The sequence below is a fragment of the Rosa chinensis genome, chromosome 1 (assembly GCF_002994745.2).
Source record: "Rosa chinensis cultivar Old Blush chromosome 1, RchiOBHm-V2, whole genome shotgun sequence".
Lineage (NCBI taxonomy): Eukaryota > Viridiplantae > Streptophyta > Magnoliopsida > Rosales > Rosaceae > Rosa > Rosa chinensis.
The window spans coordinates 46,177,093-46,198,456 of record NC_037088.1 but is presented as its reverse complement, the minus strand read 5'-3'; the positions used below and the strand labels follow the sequence as shown (position 1 = coordinate 46,198,456).

The window sequence follows — 21,364 nt, the reverse complement described above, 5'->3', positions numbered from 1 at the left end:
ATTGCGATTTTTGGAAACAAACAACATATGGTAGCCATATACAGACTAGTAGGCAGGGCTAGACTTGAAACGGCACCATTGGTGCAGCTGCACCAGGCCTCCAATCACGTGAAGCATATATAATATACACACAATATTTCTCAGGTAAGGATATCATTACCTAAGCTTATGGAATGTATTTCTAGTTTTTGGCCACTTTTCAATCACATATTCACATCTTAACCGTTCAGTTTTTAGGTCCTAATGTATAGATCATCTCTGCAAAATTTCAGCCAAATTTATGATTGTTAAGGCATTCAAAACTGTAATTTACATGAACGAACCAAATCTGTCAAACCGGAACCGTTTGTGTGCATTGTTGTAATTTGCAATTTTGAATGCCTTAACAATCATCAATTTAGCTGAATTTTTCAGAGATGATCTATACATTAGGACCTAAAAACTGAACTGTTAAGATGTGAATATGTGGTAGAAAAGTGGCCAAAAACTGGAAATCCGTACCTAAACTTAGATAAGGATGTCTTGTGTGTGTGTGTGTGTGTACACAAACAGGCTAATTGTATCACTTGAGCGCAACTTAAGGTTTTACAATAAACTTCTCTTGTGTTTAATAAGTTTTCTTGTCTTAAAGGTGTTTGGCTCCAAAAACCAGTCTGGTGTGCAAATAGTCTCTTTTGAGTGCGCAGGCATACCAGCACCGTAGAGTGCAGTCGTCAGGGCGTCCCTTGACCTGACTTCTTGATCAAACACTGTGGACGAGGAGAGCACCAACCTCATCACCAGGTTCTTTTCTATGCCTTTCGGAAAATAACTTTTTGCCTTACTGGAAAGGGCTTGTGATGTGATCTCTTGCGTCACCGAGTCGATATTTAACATTGTAGGTTAAGCAGAGCAATCACTGGCATGGGAAGTAGGAGAAAACACGGGTTTTGCTAAAGCGTGACTTTAGCTTCGCTGGGTTGTGAGGGTGTTACCCTTGCTTCGCTGGTTTTCAACTAGGTTGAAGGTAAGTTTGCTCCGGATAGACTTTGAATAATCGTTGAGATAGATTGATTGATTGAAGTGTTGTCTTTTTTTTGTCCTTGAAACCTGGTATTTATACCTTAGGGTTTCGACTGTTCCTTGACATAAAATGATGGGAAAACATCACCAATGGTCACTGAGTTATGACTTATTCGACACTTAACTCACTATATTTTCAACAATATCACTTAACTCACTCAGTTTTACATCCGTCTTTCACTTAACTCACTGTCGTTAATTCTGTCGTTAAAAGCTATTAAAATTGGGGAAAAACTTACAAACAGTACCTGAATTACGGGCCACTAATAACTTTCGTACCTCAACTTCAAAAACTATCACAATGGTACCCAGATTATCTAACACGACCTTACATTCATACATGCCGTCCACTTTGCCGTTAACGGTGTTAAATTTACAAGGGTAAATCTGTCATTTCACTGTTCATCTCTCTTACCATGGTACTGTTCTTTTAAAAAAAAAAAAAATTTCCTCTCCTCAGGGAAAAAAATAAACAAAATAAAATAAAATAATTAAAAAATATATATATATATATATATTTTAAAAAAAAAAAAAAATAATAAAAATAAAAAAAAAAAAAAAAAACAGTGCCATGGTAAGAGAGATGAACAGTGAAATGACATATTTACCCTTGTAAATTTAACACCGTTAACGGCAAAGTGGATCCCAGGTATGAATCTTGGGTCGGGGTGAAAAGTCCAGGTACCAAAATGATAGTTTTTGAAGTTGAGGTACGAAAGTTATTAGTGGCCCATAGTTTGGGTACTGTTTGTATTTTTTTCCCTTAAAATTGAGGGTATATTTGTCTAAACACTAAAAAAATGCATTTCTAACTTTTTTTTAAAAGACAATTTTTTTAGAAATTATATTTAAGTAAAAAAAAATTATTTTTTATTAGAAATCTCAGAAATTTAAAAAATTTAAAAAAGTCTAATAAATGAAAAATGCATTTCTAACTTTTTTTTAAAAAAAAAGACAATTTTTTTTCAAATTATATATATTTAAGTTAAAAAAATCATTTTTATTAGAATTTTCATAAATTAAAAAAAAATTTGAAAAAAAAGTCTAATAAATGTAGTTTTTTTTTAGTTAAAAATGATTTTTAAGTATTTTGACAAATATACCCTCAATTTTAACAGCTTCTAACGGTAGAATTAACGGCAGTGAGTTAAGTGAAAGACGGATGTAAAATTGAGTGAGTTAAGTGATATTTTTGAAAATACAGTGAGTTAAGTGTTGAATAAGTCATAACTCAGTGACCATTAGTGATATTTCCCCTAAAATGATTATTGATTGAAGTTTCCTCTTCAATCTCGGCCACTTGAATCCAATAAGGGCTCGTTTTCCTCATAGATCTCAGAACTGGTGAAGCTATAACCCAAACCCAAGCAAACTTAATTTTGGGCCGCAAGTATCGGCTCGCTACGCTAAATCCCCTAAAAGGATTTTGCCAAAAATACTTTTGGGCTCAAACAAAATGATCCAGCCGGATTGGAGGCTGCAGGACAGAATAGTACTGGGGGGAACCTTCAAGCTACGAAAAAGTGAGAATTTCTAGCTAAATGCATGAAATAATGTTATGTCCCTCAGAGAACTTCATTTCAGAAGAAGAAGAAGAAGAATCTAGCTAGTCCTTGCAGAGTACTTCATTTCTCCTTTGCACGATTACTTATTAATTTCCTTGCATATATGTAGAGGGGGCTAAAATTAAGCACCCACAGTTCAGTGAGGGGCTAGACAATTAGACACTGCAGGAAAATACGTTTTTATTCAAATCACCAGTATTGTATAGTGCTTTTTTAGTTAATTCTTGGTTTAGCGAAAAAAAAAAAAAAATTACAGAGAAATTTCTTTTAACCAACCTAAGTTATCGATCAAAATCAATAGTCGAAAGCGCCTTTACGAGCACATTGAGCACAAATTTGGCTTCCTCTTACCTAGTGACCCAAAATAGTTATAGCATCTGCGTTAGACTCATCTTCTCTAAAATATGGCGGCGAGTTTGCTAACCTTCCAGTTTCTCTATTATTTTTAGTTGGTTTGTTAATTACTTTGGGATTGACTTTCGTCTTTAAAGGAAAAAAAGATGGACTAGTATTTAGCTCGAGGAAAATAGAGATGGGAAACACTGTTTCTTGGATTGGCTGGGTTACCATTTTCATTCATAAACACAATTCTGACGCAATCAAGATGACGCATGGAGCTGACAAGTTGTGACTATGAGTTGAGAAAATCTCCAGGAAATTATATCCAAATTTCAGTACGTAGAGGAATTGACCAAAGAAATTTCATTAGGTTAGACCAAGAGTTGACATCGTCAATGGCTATAATTAACATCGCCAGGAACGTCTTCCATGCTCGGAGCTTCTAATGCTCGTTGTAATTGGGTCCACACACGTGAGCTGCACATGTAAATTTATTAAGGGGAGGTGTAGAGGGAAAAGGCCATGCCTGTTCCCGGTAACTGTTGGTTGGGTGCCTTAAGGTGAATTTGGATTTTTACGTACAAGTGGATGACTTCCCCCAAGCTTGGCTAACTGGTAAGTAAAAAGGAATGGAATTTATGGAGTTGTGTGTAGAAGAAGTAGATCTGGAGGTGCGGCGTATTCCTACGAAGACTGAATCTTGGTACATTTCTGATTTCTCTCCAACGGAATGGAACCATGGGCATCAAATTTGTTGAAGGGGAGCCAATAAGGATTCTTATTGGTTTTAGTATGAGATTCCAACTCTGATGGGAGAGGCTTAGTCCGATTGCACTCTCATTTCTTTTTCTTATTAATTCATGGCATTTTCTACTGAAGAAACGCCTGGGTTTGTGCATATTTGGAATAGTTGAATCAAGATCAGTTTTCCCTCTTTGAATTTCAGCAGCAGCTTAGTTCGTTGCTTTTGTCTATATCAGTGTGTATTATCCTGTTACCAAGGAGCAACAGCTCTCACCGAATCCGTCTTCTATTGTTTGATGTTTTGTAATTTTCTTTGGGCACCCTTCCTATATTTATTTATTTTTGGTGGGCTTGCATATACTGTGTACACTTAATAAACCAATTTCTTTTTTCTGGAATAAGATATTTCTTTGATAAAAGCAGAGTAATTACATAACTTTCATCAACTTTCATATTGAGCTGGATCAGAATTCCATTTTCTTGATTACATTCCCATAAACTTTCATATTGAGCTGGATCAGAATTCCATTTGTAGTTTCTGATCATAAGCCAAAACTGTCAGACATGTAACAAGAACCCAAATGGAAACTGATAAATCAATTAAGGCAGATATCAATTAAACAGACACAACTTATAGACCAGATGCGTTAATCTACATTCCAATCACAATGACATATTGATCATACAGAGTAGAAAGCGAACCTAATTGTAGCACAACAACCATGCTGATAAACTTTTTAGTACATGAACAATTAGATTGTGACTGTCTCAAAACTTGTATTGATTCAAGAACTCAAAATTACTAGCACAATCAACATGCTTGTGAATTCTTTGAGGCAGACTGCAACGTAATAGACATATATGCAGATCTGAAGCTTTTTATGGCAGTAATGACCTGTCATACAATGCCTACAGAGCCAGAGACTGCAGTCAAATACAATATTTCTGAGTTTTTGGCCTTGAAACACAAAGATCCTCAATCAAATACACAATCCACAAATTTATCATTTGACAATAAGTCATACAGTAACATTGATGCATATAATCGAATGACACTTTCAATATTATAAAACTAAAAACAATCATATTATCACCATTTAACCAATTTACTTCCGAATTGAGATTATTAGTATTGTGAATTGTTGAGGGCGCCCCAAATTTAAGTTTATTATTTAGCCCCAAATTTAAGAAAATCATGAACATATCTGAATTGACAAACGGAACACAAGCCAAAGATTAAACAACAATAATTCATCATGACTGAACCCAAATTGATATAAAAAGAAGTTTGTACCTATACTACATATACATGATTGTCTGATCATGAGACGCCCGCAATAGCATCCATCTAAGCCTGAAAGCTCTATAAACCTGTGAAGAGAGGAAACAAAAAGAAACAGCATACCAAATTCAGAATCATGAAAATAACAGAGATGCAGGACTGCTTCAGACGCAAGCTTAAAGCAGCGGTTTGATGATCTAGGAGGAGTTCGACCAGAATAGGACCGGTCTGGCCAGAACAGAATGTAGACCAGGTTAGATTCTCTCTCACGATAAGCAAAATAAAAGGGAGAACTGGAAAAACACAAATGACAAAGCGATGATGAAACTTTAAAGTGTTTGTGTATACCTGGAATTGGGTCGCCTCGCTTTTTGCCTCTGGACCTTGCTCTGCATCCTGATGACTCTGACTCCTCCACCACTGTCGATTACGATGACTACTACTACAACTGCATGTGATGGGCTCGTCTCTTTAACCATTCGTGCTGAGCGAATTTGCATTGCTCGGACTTTGGATTTGAGCTCCTTCGATAGGCCGGAAGGGAGGAACAGAGAGAAAGAGAGAGTAATTCAACAATATTAGAGGAAACTATTTTCTTTTATTATCATTGAATCGATGAGGGGAAATATGAAGGTAAAGTGGGCGGGATTTTAAGTTGAGCTCAAAATTTTGCCGCCATGATAAGCGGGAATTTTCTTTGGACTATTTTTCAAAGCTAGAAATTAATGATTTCTAAAATCCTCACATTTCTAAAAATCATAATAAATAATTTGGGTGTCCCCGAAATTCTCACCAACTCATTGTGACGCGTATTTTATTATCGTATATCAAGTCTTATATTCATCAATAGTCTTACAATTTGAAGTGTGGAGTTAATAAAAATAAGAAAAAAAACCTAGTCGGTTGACCGAATTTTGAACCAAAAACTTAAAATAATGTACTTGTCACAATACCTGTTAATACGCTATAAATATATGAGTAATGTCAAATTTAACGATTTCTAATTTCAATTTTTTGGATTGCACAAAATCGTTATCTGTCTATTAATGTGGTATAACTAGTTTATTAGTTGTAATGAAAAGTATACCTTTTATGAGCAACAATATGTATGAAATAGACTTTATCAAAATCGACCGTAGGATATTGTCATGATAAAAAGAAATAGTTATGGTCAAAATTTCAGCTATTTTCGTTGTCGTTTAGATCTCGATCTACTAGATTAACTCTAAAACCTAAATACACATAAAACTAATATGCTCATAACCACTCATTCGCAACGTATTTTTTCGATCTGTTAACTCTCATACTCTCATGGGTATGAGGTATATCAAATAAAGTAAAAATTTTGAAAAGTTTATCTCTTCGTGGTTTAGCTCCCCTGAGTGAAGTATAGGTGTACATAAGGTTAACTGTTTTATTTGATATCGAAATGACGGCGGATCGGGCTAATCTTTTTATACAATACCTACTAATACGCTATAAATAGATGGGTAATATCAAATTTATTGATTTTCAATTTCGATTTTTTGGATTGCATAAAATTCTTATATGTCTACTAATGTGGTATAACTAGCTTATTAGTTGTAAAGTATACCTTTCATGAGCAACAATGTGTGGGAAATAGACATTATCAAAATCGACCGTATGATGTTATCATAACAAGAAGAAATGGTTATGGTCAAAATTTCAGCTATTTTTGTCGTCATTTGGGTGATCTAGTAGGTCAACCCTAAACCTTAAATACAACATAAAACTAATATCCTCATTACCACTCACTCGTAACTTATTTTTTCGATCTGTCAGCTCTCACGCTCTCATGAGTAGGAGCTATATCAAATAATGTAAAAATTTAGGGAATTTTATCTCATCAAGGGTCGGCTCCCCTTAGGGAAGTAGAAGTTTTTAAAGGGTTGACCGGTTTATTTCATGTCGAAATGACTTCGAATTGGGTTAATTTTTTTGCACAATACTTATTAATACGTTATAAATAGATGGGTAATATCAAATTTATCGATTTTTAATTTCGATTTTTTGGATCGCACAAAATTTTTATATGTTCACTAATGTGGTATAACTAGGATTCACAACAACAATCTCTAAGATTATCCAAGCCTCTCTAGAGCAACCCCTCTCTAAGAGCAACTCCTCTCCTTCTCTTACCGGTGATCACACTCCAGTCCTAGTCTTCTCAAGAGCCGACTGTCAGTGCCACCAAACCCTCTGTCAATGTGCTTCGGTCCTAGTCTCCTCGGGAGCCGACTGTAGTACCGCGACCACAACGGTTACGGAACCAGCTAAGCAAGGGTAACGCCCTCGCAAACCTTCCAGCCAAACTAAAGTCACGCTTTAGCAAAGTTCTCTTCACTTCCTAGTAGTTCTCGCTCTGCTCGATCTACAACAAGCTTGATTCATTAATGCAATCTAATCAACAAGGGATGTTGGGTTCAATTTCGCCGGTTTGCTTTGCCTGCTTGCCAATTCAGATTAGCTTTCGAATTCCGTTGATTAGGAGTGTAGGACATGAAATTGATCTTATTATTAACAGTGTCTCATATTTGATGAAGAGAAAAGAGGGAAAACCCTTCAACATCCCGATTTTATTCATTATCCTCGGAGTTATGTATTCAAAAACATATGTGAAATTCCTAGACACACTGCAAAGATAACTAACCTACTGGCAAGAGCTTAAAAAGGGGGCTTAATAGTCAATACACAATTTCCTTTACAAAGGGGGCTGTCTATATCAAAATCACCTGCTAGAAAAGAACTATGTTGAATACCAACGTGACACTGAATTTCCTAGTAGGATTTGATGACCGTAATTTCCAAGCTTCAAAGAAATCCTCTGGGACATAAAACTTTAAACCATTGGCCTGCAAAAGAAAAAACTGTAAGCATAGAAGCTTCTTAAATTTATAAGAGGCGGCGAATAATAAAGTAATTCCCAAGCAGCACATATGATGAGAACCCACTTGAAGCATTTTTCAATTAAATTCTGACAGGTGATCAGGTAGTCCAAAACTCTGACAACAGAACTGTGGCAAAATTCAAGAAATTGGCAATTTATAAGGTCCAAAAGGGAAGTAAAACTGCATAGCTTAGCACAACTTTTAAATTTGGCTTAGCCTCGATAGATTGGCATAAGGAAAGCTACTATGCTAAAGGATAATGGATCAAAGGAAATAGATATTAAGTATGCAACAATGAATACAATTGGAGCATAAAATATAATATATAAAACTTTAATTTGTACCTCTGCAAACTTAAGACAGCATCACTGTGATCATTGCTTCTTCCAGCAGCATCACCAATATAAAAAGATCTACATTACAAACAGAAAGAGCTTTTATTTATAATGATGTCTGCATCCATTAAATAACAAATGCAATAGAGAAAAAGAAAAAAGAAGAAGAAGACAAACAAACTAAACTTAGTAAGGTAGCATTTCTAATGAATCTATGTGAAAAGTAGTGATGTGTAATCCCAGGAAAAAAAAAAAATAGGAGTTCAATAACTGTTTCATATCAATGGAAATGCCAGAGTTGAAGTGTTGTTCCAACATATGCCACAACCCCGGTTTGGGTTTGCGAAAGGGGTCTTCTCCTTGACTCGTCCCACAAGCTATGAAAACCTGGATACAGATAACTGAAATTCATCTCCTTGCATATATAACCCTTAAGGAAAAAAAATGCAGTGTATATCTTCTAAATAATGGTCTCATCATAAGGTACTCTTTTACAAAGTTATATATAACGTCTGAAATATAGCTGAAACCTGAAGGTATATTCAAAATATACTTGGGCCAAAACCAAATACGTGGAAGGATATTCTGCAGTGTGAAAGAAAACAGAGGAAATGGATCAGACCTTGTACTTGTCCTTCACATCAGACACTGAAAAGGATATTTCCAGGTTAGATACCTGCAAGTAAAATACAGAATGATCAAGTTGATGATAAGAACTAAAAGAATTCATACTAAAAGCTTGTTTAACAAGTCTTTAGGAGTCCAAGTCTGCAACAAAAGATAAACAGAAAGAATGTTGGTCATAACTCATAAAAACTCTCCATCACAGAAACAGCAGAAAATATCAATTCATTGTATAAACTAAATCGAAAAGACGCACTTAAGATCAGAAGTTGCATCCCAAGAAAATACACCATCACTTCCTGCAAAAGATTGTTGTTGCTGCATTATAAACCTGCAACCTAGCATGTTCAATCTTCCGTCTCTGGAACTAGCATGCTCCAAATTCATGTCTTCTTTTATCAAATAACCTGTTGTCATAAGCGAACTCATTCAGCAAAATTTTCAACATTCAACACTTTCATACTGGAAAATTTTCAATTTCCAATTAAAAGCAAGAGAGAATTGTAACTGAAAGCTTACTGAGCAATCCGACTCAAAAGCCTATCTTATTTCCTCTGTTTCAATTACATATATAGACTGCACTTGGAAGAGCTTTTACATAAATTAAGTAAGTAAATCAAAACAAGACTCCTACTCAACTTCACTCCTCAAGACTTGGACTCCTAAAGACTTGGTAAAAAAGCTGACTTCTTAAGAATTAGGATACCCAACGTACCCAACTATCTTATTCAAAAACATAAAAGTTTAACAATTCATGTATATTCAGATTGTGTATTTTACAATCTGCATCACATCAAGAAACTCGAATGAATTCCATTGCATATATACATTGAAATCATACCCATTTAGCAGCAATCACTCAAAACCCACAAAATTGTAAATTGTATGCAAGTCATATCTAAAAGATCTACTCTTTAGCTTTGTAACAAGATTTGTAAAACAGAGAGCATAAAATTGATGTAGAACGAGAGCCGTAGAGTTGAAATTTATAGAATTAAAAAAAAAAAACTCACTCGGCTAGCTGCTGCTGCGAATAGACACAAAAATTGGGGGTCTGAGAAAGAGTGCGTCTGTTTGTCGATCGTATTTGAGATTTATCTAATCCTATCTGCTTCGCCAGCAAGCTCCCATTCTTCTCTTCCAAAAGTCTCACTCTCTCTTATCTAATCCTATCTCTATACGCCGAGGCCAAGCCCCTCTCTCCTCGATTGCGACACTCATGCCCAACAATGAAATAACTGTTTCCTACACAGTAACTTTTTCAACTATATAAAATAGTAAGCAGGTCAGCCGGTCAGTATTCTCAACCATTAGATTAAGGAGCATATATATCCGACGGCCCATAAGATGCTGACGTGCCCAAGCATGGTATGCTCGGAGCATTGTAGAATTTTCGATTTAACTGCTTGCACTCCACACTTTCTTGGTCCCCAACATACTATTGCATGCACGTGTTTGAGCCCAAAAGTTTCGTGTCAAACAGCACGCATGTTTCCCATAGTCTAAAGAAGGAGATGGGTTTCTGATTCCCATGTGCAAGTATACTGCTTTTATACAAAACTACATGATAGATACATAGGATGAGGATCAGAAAATGCCAAGTAGAAGTTAGCTGCACGTGTGCTTCAAATCCTGCGGCTTCTAAGACGGTGGATGCGCCCACGAACTGAAGACCCAGGTAAACGGTACAAGGGGGGATGAACATTGAACATAAAGATTTACAGGAGGGGCTCTAAGACCAGTTGATTTTGAATTTTTATAATGGGAAACTTTTGATGAACCAAAAGGGAAATTAGATACAATTACTAGGAATTGAGGCATAACCACTAATATTTTTTTTTACATCAGAAGATTCATCACGAGAATTAATGGACCTGTGAATCTGTGATCATTCGGTCGAGCTAGTGACAAAAATTTTTAGTCGTGAAGTGTTGGCTAACTAGCCTAATTAACATCGCTGAAGTCACATATTCAGATATCGGCATCAAAGATGGGTGGAGTGGGTAGGGGTAAAGGTGGGGGGGGGGGGGGGGGGGGGGGAAGGGAACTACATGCAGTTAATGGATAATTGTGAAATATATAAATCTAGGGGACCATCTTGTCATTTTTGACATTTGATTAAAATTTTGCATTTATTTAATATTGTTGGAATATAGTTAAATTTTCCTTTATACCAGTGATTTTTTTTAGTTTATTAACTAAAAATTGAAAGGTTTTGACGATATTTAATGTGAAAAATAATTATATACATATATATATATATGTATATTTTTTTTTCTCTATCAAATCCAATAATTCTTATTAGAATACTTTTTTTTTCGACACTCATTAGATTACTTTCTACTCTAGGAAGAAGACAGGTCTAAGATAAGCGAATCTCTCAATCTCCCAACTCGATGAAATTGCAAAAGCACAAAACTTCAATTACATGGTAAAACTAAAGTGGACAAAAGCCGCAGTCACAACTAAAAATCTAACATCTGTAACTAATCTCATACAATCTAAAGTAAAAAAAACGCATAAACTTAAGTTTTGACTACAGAAGATTTATCTTGAACCAAAGCTGAGTTGCCCGATAATCAATCCTTACTCCTTAGCTACTTTACAGAGCATGTTATGAAAAATCAACCTCAGCAACATCTCTAAATGACTCGCTACTTTAGTTTCTCCAAACGGTGGCTCGATCTCTACCATGGTTTCTAAATTTAAACCATTCTACGGTTGCTTAACGTGAACTTTAAAACTAAGCTAGAGTATATAGAATTCTAGGAAACGCATTTTAAAATTCATTTGAAGAAGAATCAATGAAATACGTTGCAAAAGAGTAAGTCAGAGAGAATGCTATTAGAAATGGCATAGATGACTAGATGTCTAGTAAGTTTCACTCCACTGGAAAAAGTTAGAGAAAGTACCCCCAAGATATGACTTGATGACTAATTTTCACATCTTTTCGAGTCATATGATAATGAAGCACAGCGACATAATCGAGTAAAGTGAAAGAAACAAGAACAGGATGATGATTTCCACTTGAAAATACTTCCTACAAATAGTTGGTATATTACCCCACAAGATTTGAAGCTTCAATGATTCTATATTTGCCAATTTTCAAACAACGTGTGGTTGGAATTTCGTATAAACACTGTGTCTACTTTTCAAATATATTTACCAAAGACGATTCCTAATTTTGTAACATGACTTGGAAAAATCTTCCACGCCAGAATTGAATTTTCCTTGTAATTTGAGGATACTCCACAAAACCGCTTATCATGGTTATTAATTCCGACACGATTCGATAACACGACTCGAAACCCGCACAAAATAAAACGGGTTGAACCCACACGATTAAAAAGAGGATCGGTCGTGGGTCAACCCGCCATGACCCATTTAATAAATAGGTCGGCCACGGGTCAACCTACCAACACAAAGTGAATCCATATAACCTGATTATGCTATACTTCTTTTTGAAATTTTAGACGTTGGGAGTATTTGATCATAGGATTAGACAATTTGAAATATTTTGCTTTATAATTATTGGATTTAATTATTTATGAATATATATATAATTATTTATATTCTTCGTTTTGTGGAGTTTTTAGTGAATTTAATCAATTTATGCATTTTTTTAGTTAAATGGGGTCGCATTGTTAACCCTTACATATTTGTTAAATGAGTTATTCGGGTTAGAAACGGGTAACCTGTTTAATAAATAGGTTGTGTTTTGGTTTATATTTTTGACATAATGTCATTTTGTCTAACACGACACGACGTATTTGTTAAATGAGTTATTCGGGTTGGAAACGGGTAACCTGTTTAATAAATAGGTTGAGTTTTGGTTTAAATTTTTGACACAATTATTAAATGGGTTGGGTTTGGGTTTGTATCTTACGACACGACAAATATCTTGACATGACACGAACCTAACCCAACACGACTTATTAACAGCCTTACACCCCACTAAAATCCAAAGGTCAACTCAAGAAACCCCTTCCGAGTTGGTTTCCAAATCCCAGCAGAAATCACATCGTTGTTTCTCTCTCCTTTATATTCCTTCCTAGGAAGGGTTCCTACCCTATATATAACAATCCACACGAGTCGTTAGTCTCACTAGTTCAATATTTCCCTAGCAGAAGTGATTCATCAAAACTTCATTTCAACACCATGACGTCTCGACATGTAGAAATCACTGTTATCTCAGCAGAAAATCTGCAATCAAACCGAAAACCCTTTAAGAAAAACTCCTTCGTTACTGTGCGGACTGACGCTGCCGTATCCACCTCCAAGTTGTACCGGACGGCGGAGACTGACTGCGAAGGCAGCGGTCCAAGGTGGAACGAGAAGATTGAGGTCGAACTTCCGGCGCAGGCTAGGAATCTGATATTGGAAGTACAATGCAAGAACGGTGCAAGGACGATCGGAGCGGCTAGCATTCCGGTGTCGGACTTCATCGGCGGGTGGGTGCCTGAGAACTACTTGCATTTTCTGAGTTATAGGTTGAGGGATGAGAGAGGTGTGAGGAATGGGATTATTAATATCTCGGTGAGGATGAAGGTTCCGGAAGGTTTGATGTCGACGTACGCGAGGAAGGTGACGAGTGGGTTTGCTACGACGTCGTCGCAGACCAAGGTGGGGTATCCGGCGGTGGAGAACAGTGGTGTTGCAACTGGGGTTCCGCTGAATTGGAATAGCTATCCTCGAGTTCAATATTAGCATTTAGTTGTTCTTATTGCATCACAATATGACAAAACTGGTCATAATATATATATATATGTTCCAAATTTGTCTCTCTGTTTTTTTTTTTCGGTTACATCCAAATTTGTCTCGTTAATGCAACGGTAGGCAACACCCTCATGCTAATTTGGAAATCAAAGAAGGATTCTCAATCAAAGTATGGTCGAGAGGAAAAGATTCGGAAAAGTACTATTAATATTTCAATAAATGTGACAATAATACACATTTTGATATCCGGATCGGCAGAAAATTTTTATTATGCAAAGCTCTATTTTTTATCAAGTCGAATTTTTATATTGGCGTGTTTTTTTTATTTCATATTTTTAACCATCTAGAATCTTGTTGCGGCGAGTTTTGTTCCTCCTGCTTCTTTCTTCTTGCAACGGAAATTGGGTGTGGCATACTTGCTATGGTTCAACATGTATGTAGTCATGAAAAAAAATATATATTTGATGTTCTGGAAATGACAAGGAGGCTTGACAAAACTTCCACTTTAGATTCGGTAATTAGATATAACTTAAACGTGAAAATCATACTCGACCTAATTAAGCTGATGAAGATGATAGGAAACTTCAGGGTTTCAGACTTTCAGGTAATCGGTAGCCCGGTAGGAAACTTGTGGTCCGATCCAAATTAATCATCGGAAGTGCAATAATGATTGAGGAACAACGGCCGCATGACCTATGCTGACTTAATCAGTGGAGGAGTAGGAATGACGACCTTGAGATAGTCATCCTGTGCCATTAATCTGTGAAATAAAGTAATAAACATAGAGATAAGCTTTTCGGAGAAGCACCTGGTGATTTTTTTTTTCTTTTCTTTTAGCTCCTGGTGTTTTTTTTATTTAGTTTTACTAGTTTCTAATTCCTTTCATCTGCTAAAATATTACCCAGATTAGTACTCTAAAACGTAAAGATGAACTTGGTCGACTCACTCGACTGTGCTTGTTGAGTCACATTTTTAGATTGAATAACTTGGTGGCAGATCATCTTGATGTTAATTATATGTTTATAGCTGTAGTGTAGTCTGAGATTGCTTTTGCTAGCCCTCCTTCTGCTATGGACATATTGGACTCCAATGGCCTCATGAGTAGTGTAGCTACAGCCATGATTATACTTTTCGTGTGCGATAAGTTTTTCTTGAGCTTAAGGCTGGGTTGGGAATGACCTTGCTCTTTCTAAATATTGGTCAGTTTGTTACTAAGTTGTAATTGGGATTGGACTTTCCGTGTTTAGAAAAACAAAGAGTTAATTACTGTTTACTCCCTATACTTATAGGATTTCATCGTTTCAGTCCCTGACCTTCGAATTTTACCTAAAAAGTCTCTGAACTCTCAATTTCCTCCCAATTTGTCCCTGTCGTCAAGCTCTGTCCAAATTATCCGTTAATTTGCTGATGTGGCACCCATTTTATGCCAAAATGTCTATTTTACCCTCACTAGAATTTTTTTTTTTTTTTTACTTTAAAAAAAATCTCTCTTTTTTTATTTTTTCTTTGTTCTCTTTACATCCTCTTCTAACAGAGCCCCAATTTAGTATCGGAGCTGCCCTCCATCATTATCAGTAAACGCAGATTTCATTTCTCTTCTTCCTCACCTACTCAAAACCCCCGATTTCATTTCTCTCTCTAGACATGACGGTGACTCTGTGTCTCAAGGCCACTCCCTCTTCCATTCTCTCGCTCTCTCTCACCTCCCAAACACCACCACCACCTCTCTTTCCCCAAAACCCGCATCCCCACATTCACCACCATCACCATGTTGTCATTCCCCGTCGTTGAGCACATTGTCCTCTTCAAGGTCAAAGACAACACCAATCCCTCCAAGCTCAACGACCTCACCTCCCTCGGGCTCACCTCACCTCTCCGCTGGTCCCCTCCTCTGCACCCGATCCACCCTCTTCACCTTCAGTCATCAAGTCAACGCCGCAGTGATCTCCGAGTCGCTGCGGATCTCCATGCATGATCTGGTTTTGTTGCTCTACATCGCCATTGCAGATGTTTGGCCCTCCACCTCAGCTTTCGACTAGATATTTGTCGGCTTTATCGCCGTTGTAGGTGATGATTTGTGCCAAAATTGATTTTTTTTTTGCTTTGGGGTGGTAGATTGTGCAGTGTTGCTGTGCTTGATTGGACCGTTGAATTTGGGAAGATAGGTTTGAGGCAAATTGAATTGCGTTTGGCAAATTAAAGATAGGTCAGCGCCACCATCTCCTCCTCCTTCTTCTCTTCCCTCGAGCGCTTCTCCTGCGTCAACATCGCCACCACGGACGCCAACAAGGACGACGAGGCCACCCACCGCCCTCTCGCTCTCACCAATCTCACCCACTCCGATCAACAACACCACCACGCCAACGCAAACGACGTCGCTCAGTTCCCCGTCTGATTGGGTTAGATCTCGGCTTCTTCTTTCTTTCTTTTTTTTTTTTTTTTTCTTTTTTTTTTTTGTAACTGGATTTGCCAAAAAAAGGGTTCTGGCAGTGAATTTTGCTGTGCGTGAATGTGGAATTGTATATGAATTGTTGAATTATCAAGTTTAACTGATTCTTGATTCGTTGAGATTATGATCTGTTTTGGTTTAATCAATAATTGAACTGAGTAGTGAATCTATGATTAGGTTGGATTTATGATATTATCTCTAATCCCAATGATGTTTATTGGAGTTGATCAGTGGTTTGTTTGTTGTTATGGTAATTTTCGCATGATTCTGGTCATGGGTATGCACATTCTCGGTCCAGCGAGAAAGATGTCGGAGGATGAGAGCTTCCGGATAATAGACTAAGATAAACAGAGGAGAGGAGAGATGTGGAAGAAGAAGACGTAAAAAAAAAACAAACAAAAAAGAGAGAGAGAAAAAAATTAATTAAAAAAAAAAGAGTAAGTGAGGGTATAATAGACTTTTAGCATGAAAATGACCGCCACGTCAGAGAGATAATGGAGTCTTGGACGGAGGCTTGACGGCAGGGACAAATTTGGAGGAAATTGAGAGTTCATGGACTTTTTAGGTGAAATTCGAAGGTCATTGACTGAAATGATGAAACCCTATAAATATATAGAGTAAGCAGTATTTAATCCAAAAACAAAAGTTGTGCAGAATTTAGAATGACTTTATCCGTGGAAATATAGAGGAGGAACACTTTTCTGTCTCCCGGAGACTTTTGCATTCATAAAACCCAAGTGACGCAAATAAGCTGACGCATATATGGGTGCAGTCGTGACTCCAGATAAAGTTGTATGCAAAAGTTCAAGGAAATTACAGTTAATATCATACTTCATCAGTCGGAGTATTTGAGTTGACATCGTCAAAGAGTGGTCCAAGACCAACAACGTCGTCGGCGTCAACTAAACTTACTAGTTGCTACTATTGCAACCAGTGCTTTGCATTCCCAAGTAATGGTAAGCAATTGGTTTCTGATTCCCGCGTGCAGGTTTTATGAAAGTTGAAAAAAGAAAAAAGAAAATTATCCAATTTGGGTTGAGGATGATCTATTACTGAGGCTTCGTACATCCACTGACCAAATTAAACCATACAAGGGGGATGATCATTGATTCATTGAACAAATATGCATTTACAAGACGGAAGACAAGAGGTCTTGAAATTTATAATGTAAAATTGAAGAACCAAAGGGGAAATCGGACTAAACTACTAGGAATTTGGGCACATACCACTTTCAATTTTCTTCTCAGATGAGAGGATTTAGCAATAAATTAACAAAACGGTATATGACAAACTATTCGTAATCAGGAAAATTTACTTACATGCTACAAATTTGTCTTTTTAATGCATCCATGCAACGGTAGGCAATTAGTCCTCTCATGCTAATTTAATAACTCCGATTTCATGACTAAAAAGATAGTATAGTTTTTTAAGAAGGGTTAAATTCTCATTTCAATGACTGTCGAGGAAAACTAAAAGGTACTAGCAAATTTAACTGTAGAAATTAAAATAATGAGAAGGCCTGCTCACCTAAAGGACAATTTTTAAGGGACTGTGAGGGACAAGTGAATCTGACGGGCTGAAAATAAATGCACAGTTTTAAGTTTGTTATAATATCTACTTTTATATTTAATACATGTGATTGAGATGCATTTGTCTCTCACAGTCTCTTAAAACTGTTCCTTAGGTTAGCAAATCTGAAATAATGAGAATATTCCTCTCAAAAGAGTATGTTATATAATGTATAATAAAAGAGTGTATTAAATTATTACTTCAAAATCTCGAACTTTTGTATTGGCGCGCCCAAATTTTTATCCTTTCGATTCAACGTTTCAACCGTCTACAGTTTTATTGTAGTGGAGTTTCGTTCTTCTTTCTCCTGTTAACGGGAACTGCCTGTGACATGCATACCTGTTATAGTCAACATTTATGTATTTAGTCATGAAAAGAACAACATGTGATATTGTGATATATACTAGCAGTAACAAGGAGGCTACATTGTCAAAACTTACACAGTAGATTAGATATAACTTAAACGCGCGTGAAAATCATGCTCGACCTAATTATGTAGACGAAGATGACAGGAAACTCCGATCCAAGGGTTTTAGGTAATCGGTACGAAACTTTTAAGTAAAAGTCATCGATAGTGCAGCAATGATCGAGCAACAACGGCCACATACATGAACTATTTTAACTTAATCAGCGTAGGAGTAGGAATAATCTCATGCATGCCTGTGTCATTGGTTCGGTGAAATAAACGTGCTTCTTGGAGAAGTTTTTCCAAGAAGCACATGCATGGTGTTTGTTGATTAAATTGTTACTGGTTCCTAATTCCTTTTTCTGCTAGAAATGTACGTTACCCAAATCAGCTTATATATGATGGACAAGAAGCATCAATTACCAGTGGCTTTCAGAGGCTACCGTGTTTTTTTATTTTTCAGCATAAGGAGGAGTTTACATTAATTAACATACATATTCACGTACGTTCATACGCAATATACTACATTGATATGTACTGAATACACCACATTAAGAAGGTTCAGCACCACTGAATATGAACATGGCGGGGAATGCCAAAATGATGCTTTGATCAGCACTGGATGAACTTGGTCGACAACCATGCATGCTTATTGAGTCACATTTTTAGAGTGAAGAACTTTATAGCGGATCATCTTGATGTCATACAGCCATAGAGATTGTTTTTTGCTAGTTCTTCTACTTCTTCTATGGACATATTGAACTTTAATGCCCTAATTAAGTAGTGTAGCTTACAGCTATGAATATACTCGTGCGGTCATTTTTTCTCGGTCTTTCCAACTCTTTCTTAGTTTGTTGGTTGTTTAGGATTAGACTTGATTTCTTTGTCATTACAAAAGCACAAGTTGCGGAAATTACATTGAGATTCCCTTGTGGAAATAGAGAGGAGGAATACTTTTCTGTCTGGCCGGAAACCTTTGCATGACGCAAATAAGCTGACGCGTGGGTGCAGTTGTGACTCTAGATCCAGAGAGTTGTATGCACAAGTTCAAGGAAATTACAGTTAATATCAAACTTCACCAGTCTGAGACTCTGAGCAGTTGAGTTGAAATCGTCAAAGACTAGTCCAAGACCGACAACGTGGTCGTCGTCTACAGTACTTTTACTTCGAGCTACTATTGCAAGCCGGGTTCTGCATAATTCCCAAGTCTGATTAGTTGAGTTGAAATCGTCAAAGACTTGTCCAAGACAGACAACGTGGTACGCTTTTACTTCGAGCTACTATTGCAAGCCGGGTTCTGCATAATTCCTAAGGTATGAGATGCCATGGGTTTGTCTGATTCCCGTGTGCAAGGTTATCTAGTGATAAAGTCCATAGATACTTCATATTTGGGATGATATGATCAAATACTGCGGCTTCTAAGAGGGTGTGACGAACCAACTGACCAATTAAAGTAAACCATACAAAGGGGGGTGAACATTGAACAAAGACGCATTTACAATAGGGCTCCAAGACGAGGGGTTTTGAAATATATGGTATAATGCAAATTTTTGAAGAACCAAAGGCCAGAGAAACTGGACTTAAACTACTACGAATTCAGGCACGCACCACTTTCATTTCTTTTCTTAGGGAGGATTTAGCAATAAATCAGACTGGGAAATTCTACAGTACCTGCATGTATGTGATACACTTATTTACAGATTTAACAACAATTTTGTTGTCATTATGGTAAATAGAATTATTTTTTTAGTAATTTTAGTTCTATTAGAACAAATTGTTGTCGATATGGTAACTTGGTTCAATTATATGTAAATGTGTAAAACAAAAGTGATAACTTTGTTGTCGATGTTGTAAATTTGGTTCAATTAAATGTAAATGAGTGTATAATAAACATCCAAGTACTATAGACAACCCTAAACCAGACTGACATATGAAGAGTGTGAGATAACTGTTTATGAACTGTCTTTGTCACAAAACACAGTTATACAACAAATATCATTTAGTCATATTTGACTAATAATTCTTTCTTCTTGTTCGATCTGGTTAATCACTAAACCTTTTCCAATTATTTTTTTTTTTTGGCAAAGAGTATTTGGGAGGGGGGAGGCAAGTCCCCCCCAGCCCAGGAACTTTATGATCGACCGTTTGCCCCGATTACCCGAGGTAGGCCTTGCTAGGAGCCCAACTAACATCTGGGCCCCGAACCGGTTAAAATTGGGAGTAGACAGACCCCGCAACGTCCCAAAGCCCACACTACCACACTGAAGTGGTCAGGTGGTAGGACCTACAAGCATCCTCAATCAAGCCTCGATGGACTTAGACACCCATGAATTGGGCACGTTTCACCGGCGTTCACATAGGCCCCGCAAGACCTCGACACTCAACAACCTACCAACAAAGGATAAATTGACAACTCTGGGGTTCGAACCTTGGATGGGGGTGCCAACCAAGGCAAGAACCGTGCTTTTGCCAATCCTGCCAACCTTTGTTGGTTCTTTTCCAATCATTTTGAAGACTAATTATAAAAAATATTTTCTCTACTGCCGCTCTATAAACATAGAGAAGACAGGGCACAAAGAAAGTAGAAACACTGATAGATTAAGCCCAGGGCGATTTTGATCAGTCTTCTGTGCACATTGGTGCTATCTTGTAGTTTTTTTCATTGTTGGCCTCTTGTTTCCTTTTTTTAGTAAAATCATTGCAAGGAGTTTTTTTAGTAAAATCATCTACGTGGGTATGTGGCTGATTATATTAGTAATAGCTCTTGGGTCATTCCTGATCTCCTTCATTTGCATTACCCTGCGTTGTGTGAGTTGATTGAAAAAGTCTCTTTAGCTATGGATCCTTCGGTGGAGGATAAGGTAATTTGGTCTTCTGCTGCATCAGGGAAGCTCACGGCAAGGAAGGCTTTTCAGTTTCTACGCCAACCTCTTCCAACAATGAATTGCGGTAAGTGTATATGGTCTAAATTTATCACTCCTAGAATGTCTTTACTTACTTGGAAGGCGCTACGGGGTAGGATACTATCAGTCGATTTTTTACAAAGAAGAGGAGTGGCTTTGGCATCGAGGTGTGGTCTATGTGGTAGGAACTCTGAATCATTAGCTCATATTTTTCTTATTCCAACCAGATTTGGTGTTGCATGTTTTCTAAATTTGAGTTAGGTACTGTACCCAGTTCATTAATTCAGGTATGGCAAGTGGGATTGGTTAATCATAGTCCTCAGTTGCAAGAGTTGTGGTTGGCATGTTTTACCACTGTTCTATGGTTTATATGGCAAGCAAGGAATAAAATTGTCACGCCCTGATTTTCAAACACAATTAATTATCAGAGTAAATACACAGGGCGTGATGGTTCAGACATC

General features: G+C 37.0%; 2 protein-coding genes across 9 annotated transcripts; one reads left to right on the top strand and one right to left on the bottom strand.

Annotated features, from left to right (window-relative positions):
• Nucleotides 1-7,518: 7,518 nt before the first annotated feature.
• On the bottom strand, nt 7,519-10,289 carry LOC112198116 (polynucleotide 3'-phosphatase ZDP). Of its 8 annotated transcripts, none has more exons than XR_005805014.1 (6): nt 9,874-10,236; nt 9,117-9,267; nt 8,859-9,004; nt 8,508-8,623; nt 8,246-8,314; nt 7,519-7,865 (listed from the first exon to the last, which is right to left on the bottom strand). XR_005805014.1 is itself a non-coding variant. In XM_040512968.1 (6 exons), exons 2-6 carry the CDS (start codon nt 9,151-9,153, stop codon nt 7,853-7,855), a joined length of 417 nt encoding a protein of 138 aa, XP_040368902.1. In that variant the 5' UTR covers nt 9,154-9,267; nt 9,874-10,289; the 3' UTR covers nt 7,519-7,852. The 8 variants fall into 8 exon arrangements, 4 of the variants coding, with proteins under 4 accessions (XP_040368902.1, XP_040368903.1, XP_040368901.1 ...); XR_002935866.2 differs by having other exon boundaries at nt 8,859-8,912; nt 9,874-10,221; XM_040512968.1 differs by having other exon boundaries at nt 7,519-8,027; nt 8,859-8,912; nt 9,151-9,267; nt 9,874-10,289.
• A 1,375-nt stretch (nt 10,290-11,664) lies between these two features.
• Nucleotides 11,665-13,821, top strand: LOC112167863 (BON1-associated protein 1). The gene is made up of 2 exons (XM_024304959.2): nt 11,665-11,684; nt 12,916-13,821. Exons 1-2 carry the CDS (start codon nt 11,665-11,667, stop codon nt 13,565-13,567), a joined length of 672 nt encoding a protein of 223 aa, XP_024160727.1. The 3' UTR covers nt 13,568-13,821.
• Nucleotides 13,822-21,364: the final 7,543 nt, after the last annotated feature.

What these genes read in the sequence shown, in the direction of transcription:
- LOC112198116 (XM_040512967.1), bottom strand. Translation starts at nt 8,966, where the DNA reads ATGAATTCTTTTAGTTCTTATCATCAACTTGATCATTCTGTATTTTAC. An exon ending in ATGTGAAGGACAAGTACAAG is followed by an intron (nt 8,624 to 8,858) that starts GTCTGATCCATT and finishes ATCTGTATCCAG; the next exon opens with GTTTTCATAGCTTGTGGGAC. An exon ending in GCTGTCTTAAGTTTGCAGAG is followed by an intron (nt 8,028 to 8,245) that starts GTACAAATTAAA and finishes ATTTTGCCACAG; the next exon opens with TTCTGTTGTCAGAGTTTTGG.
- LOC112167863 (XM_024304959.2), top strand. Translation starts at nt 11,665, where the DNA reads ATGAAATACGTTGCAAAAGA. An exon ending in ATGAAATACGTTGCAAAAGA is followed by an intron (nt 11,685 to 12,915) that starts GTAAGTCAGAGA and finishes ATTCCTTCCTAG; the next exon opens with GAAGGGTTCCTACCCTATAT.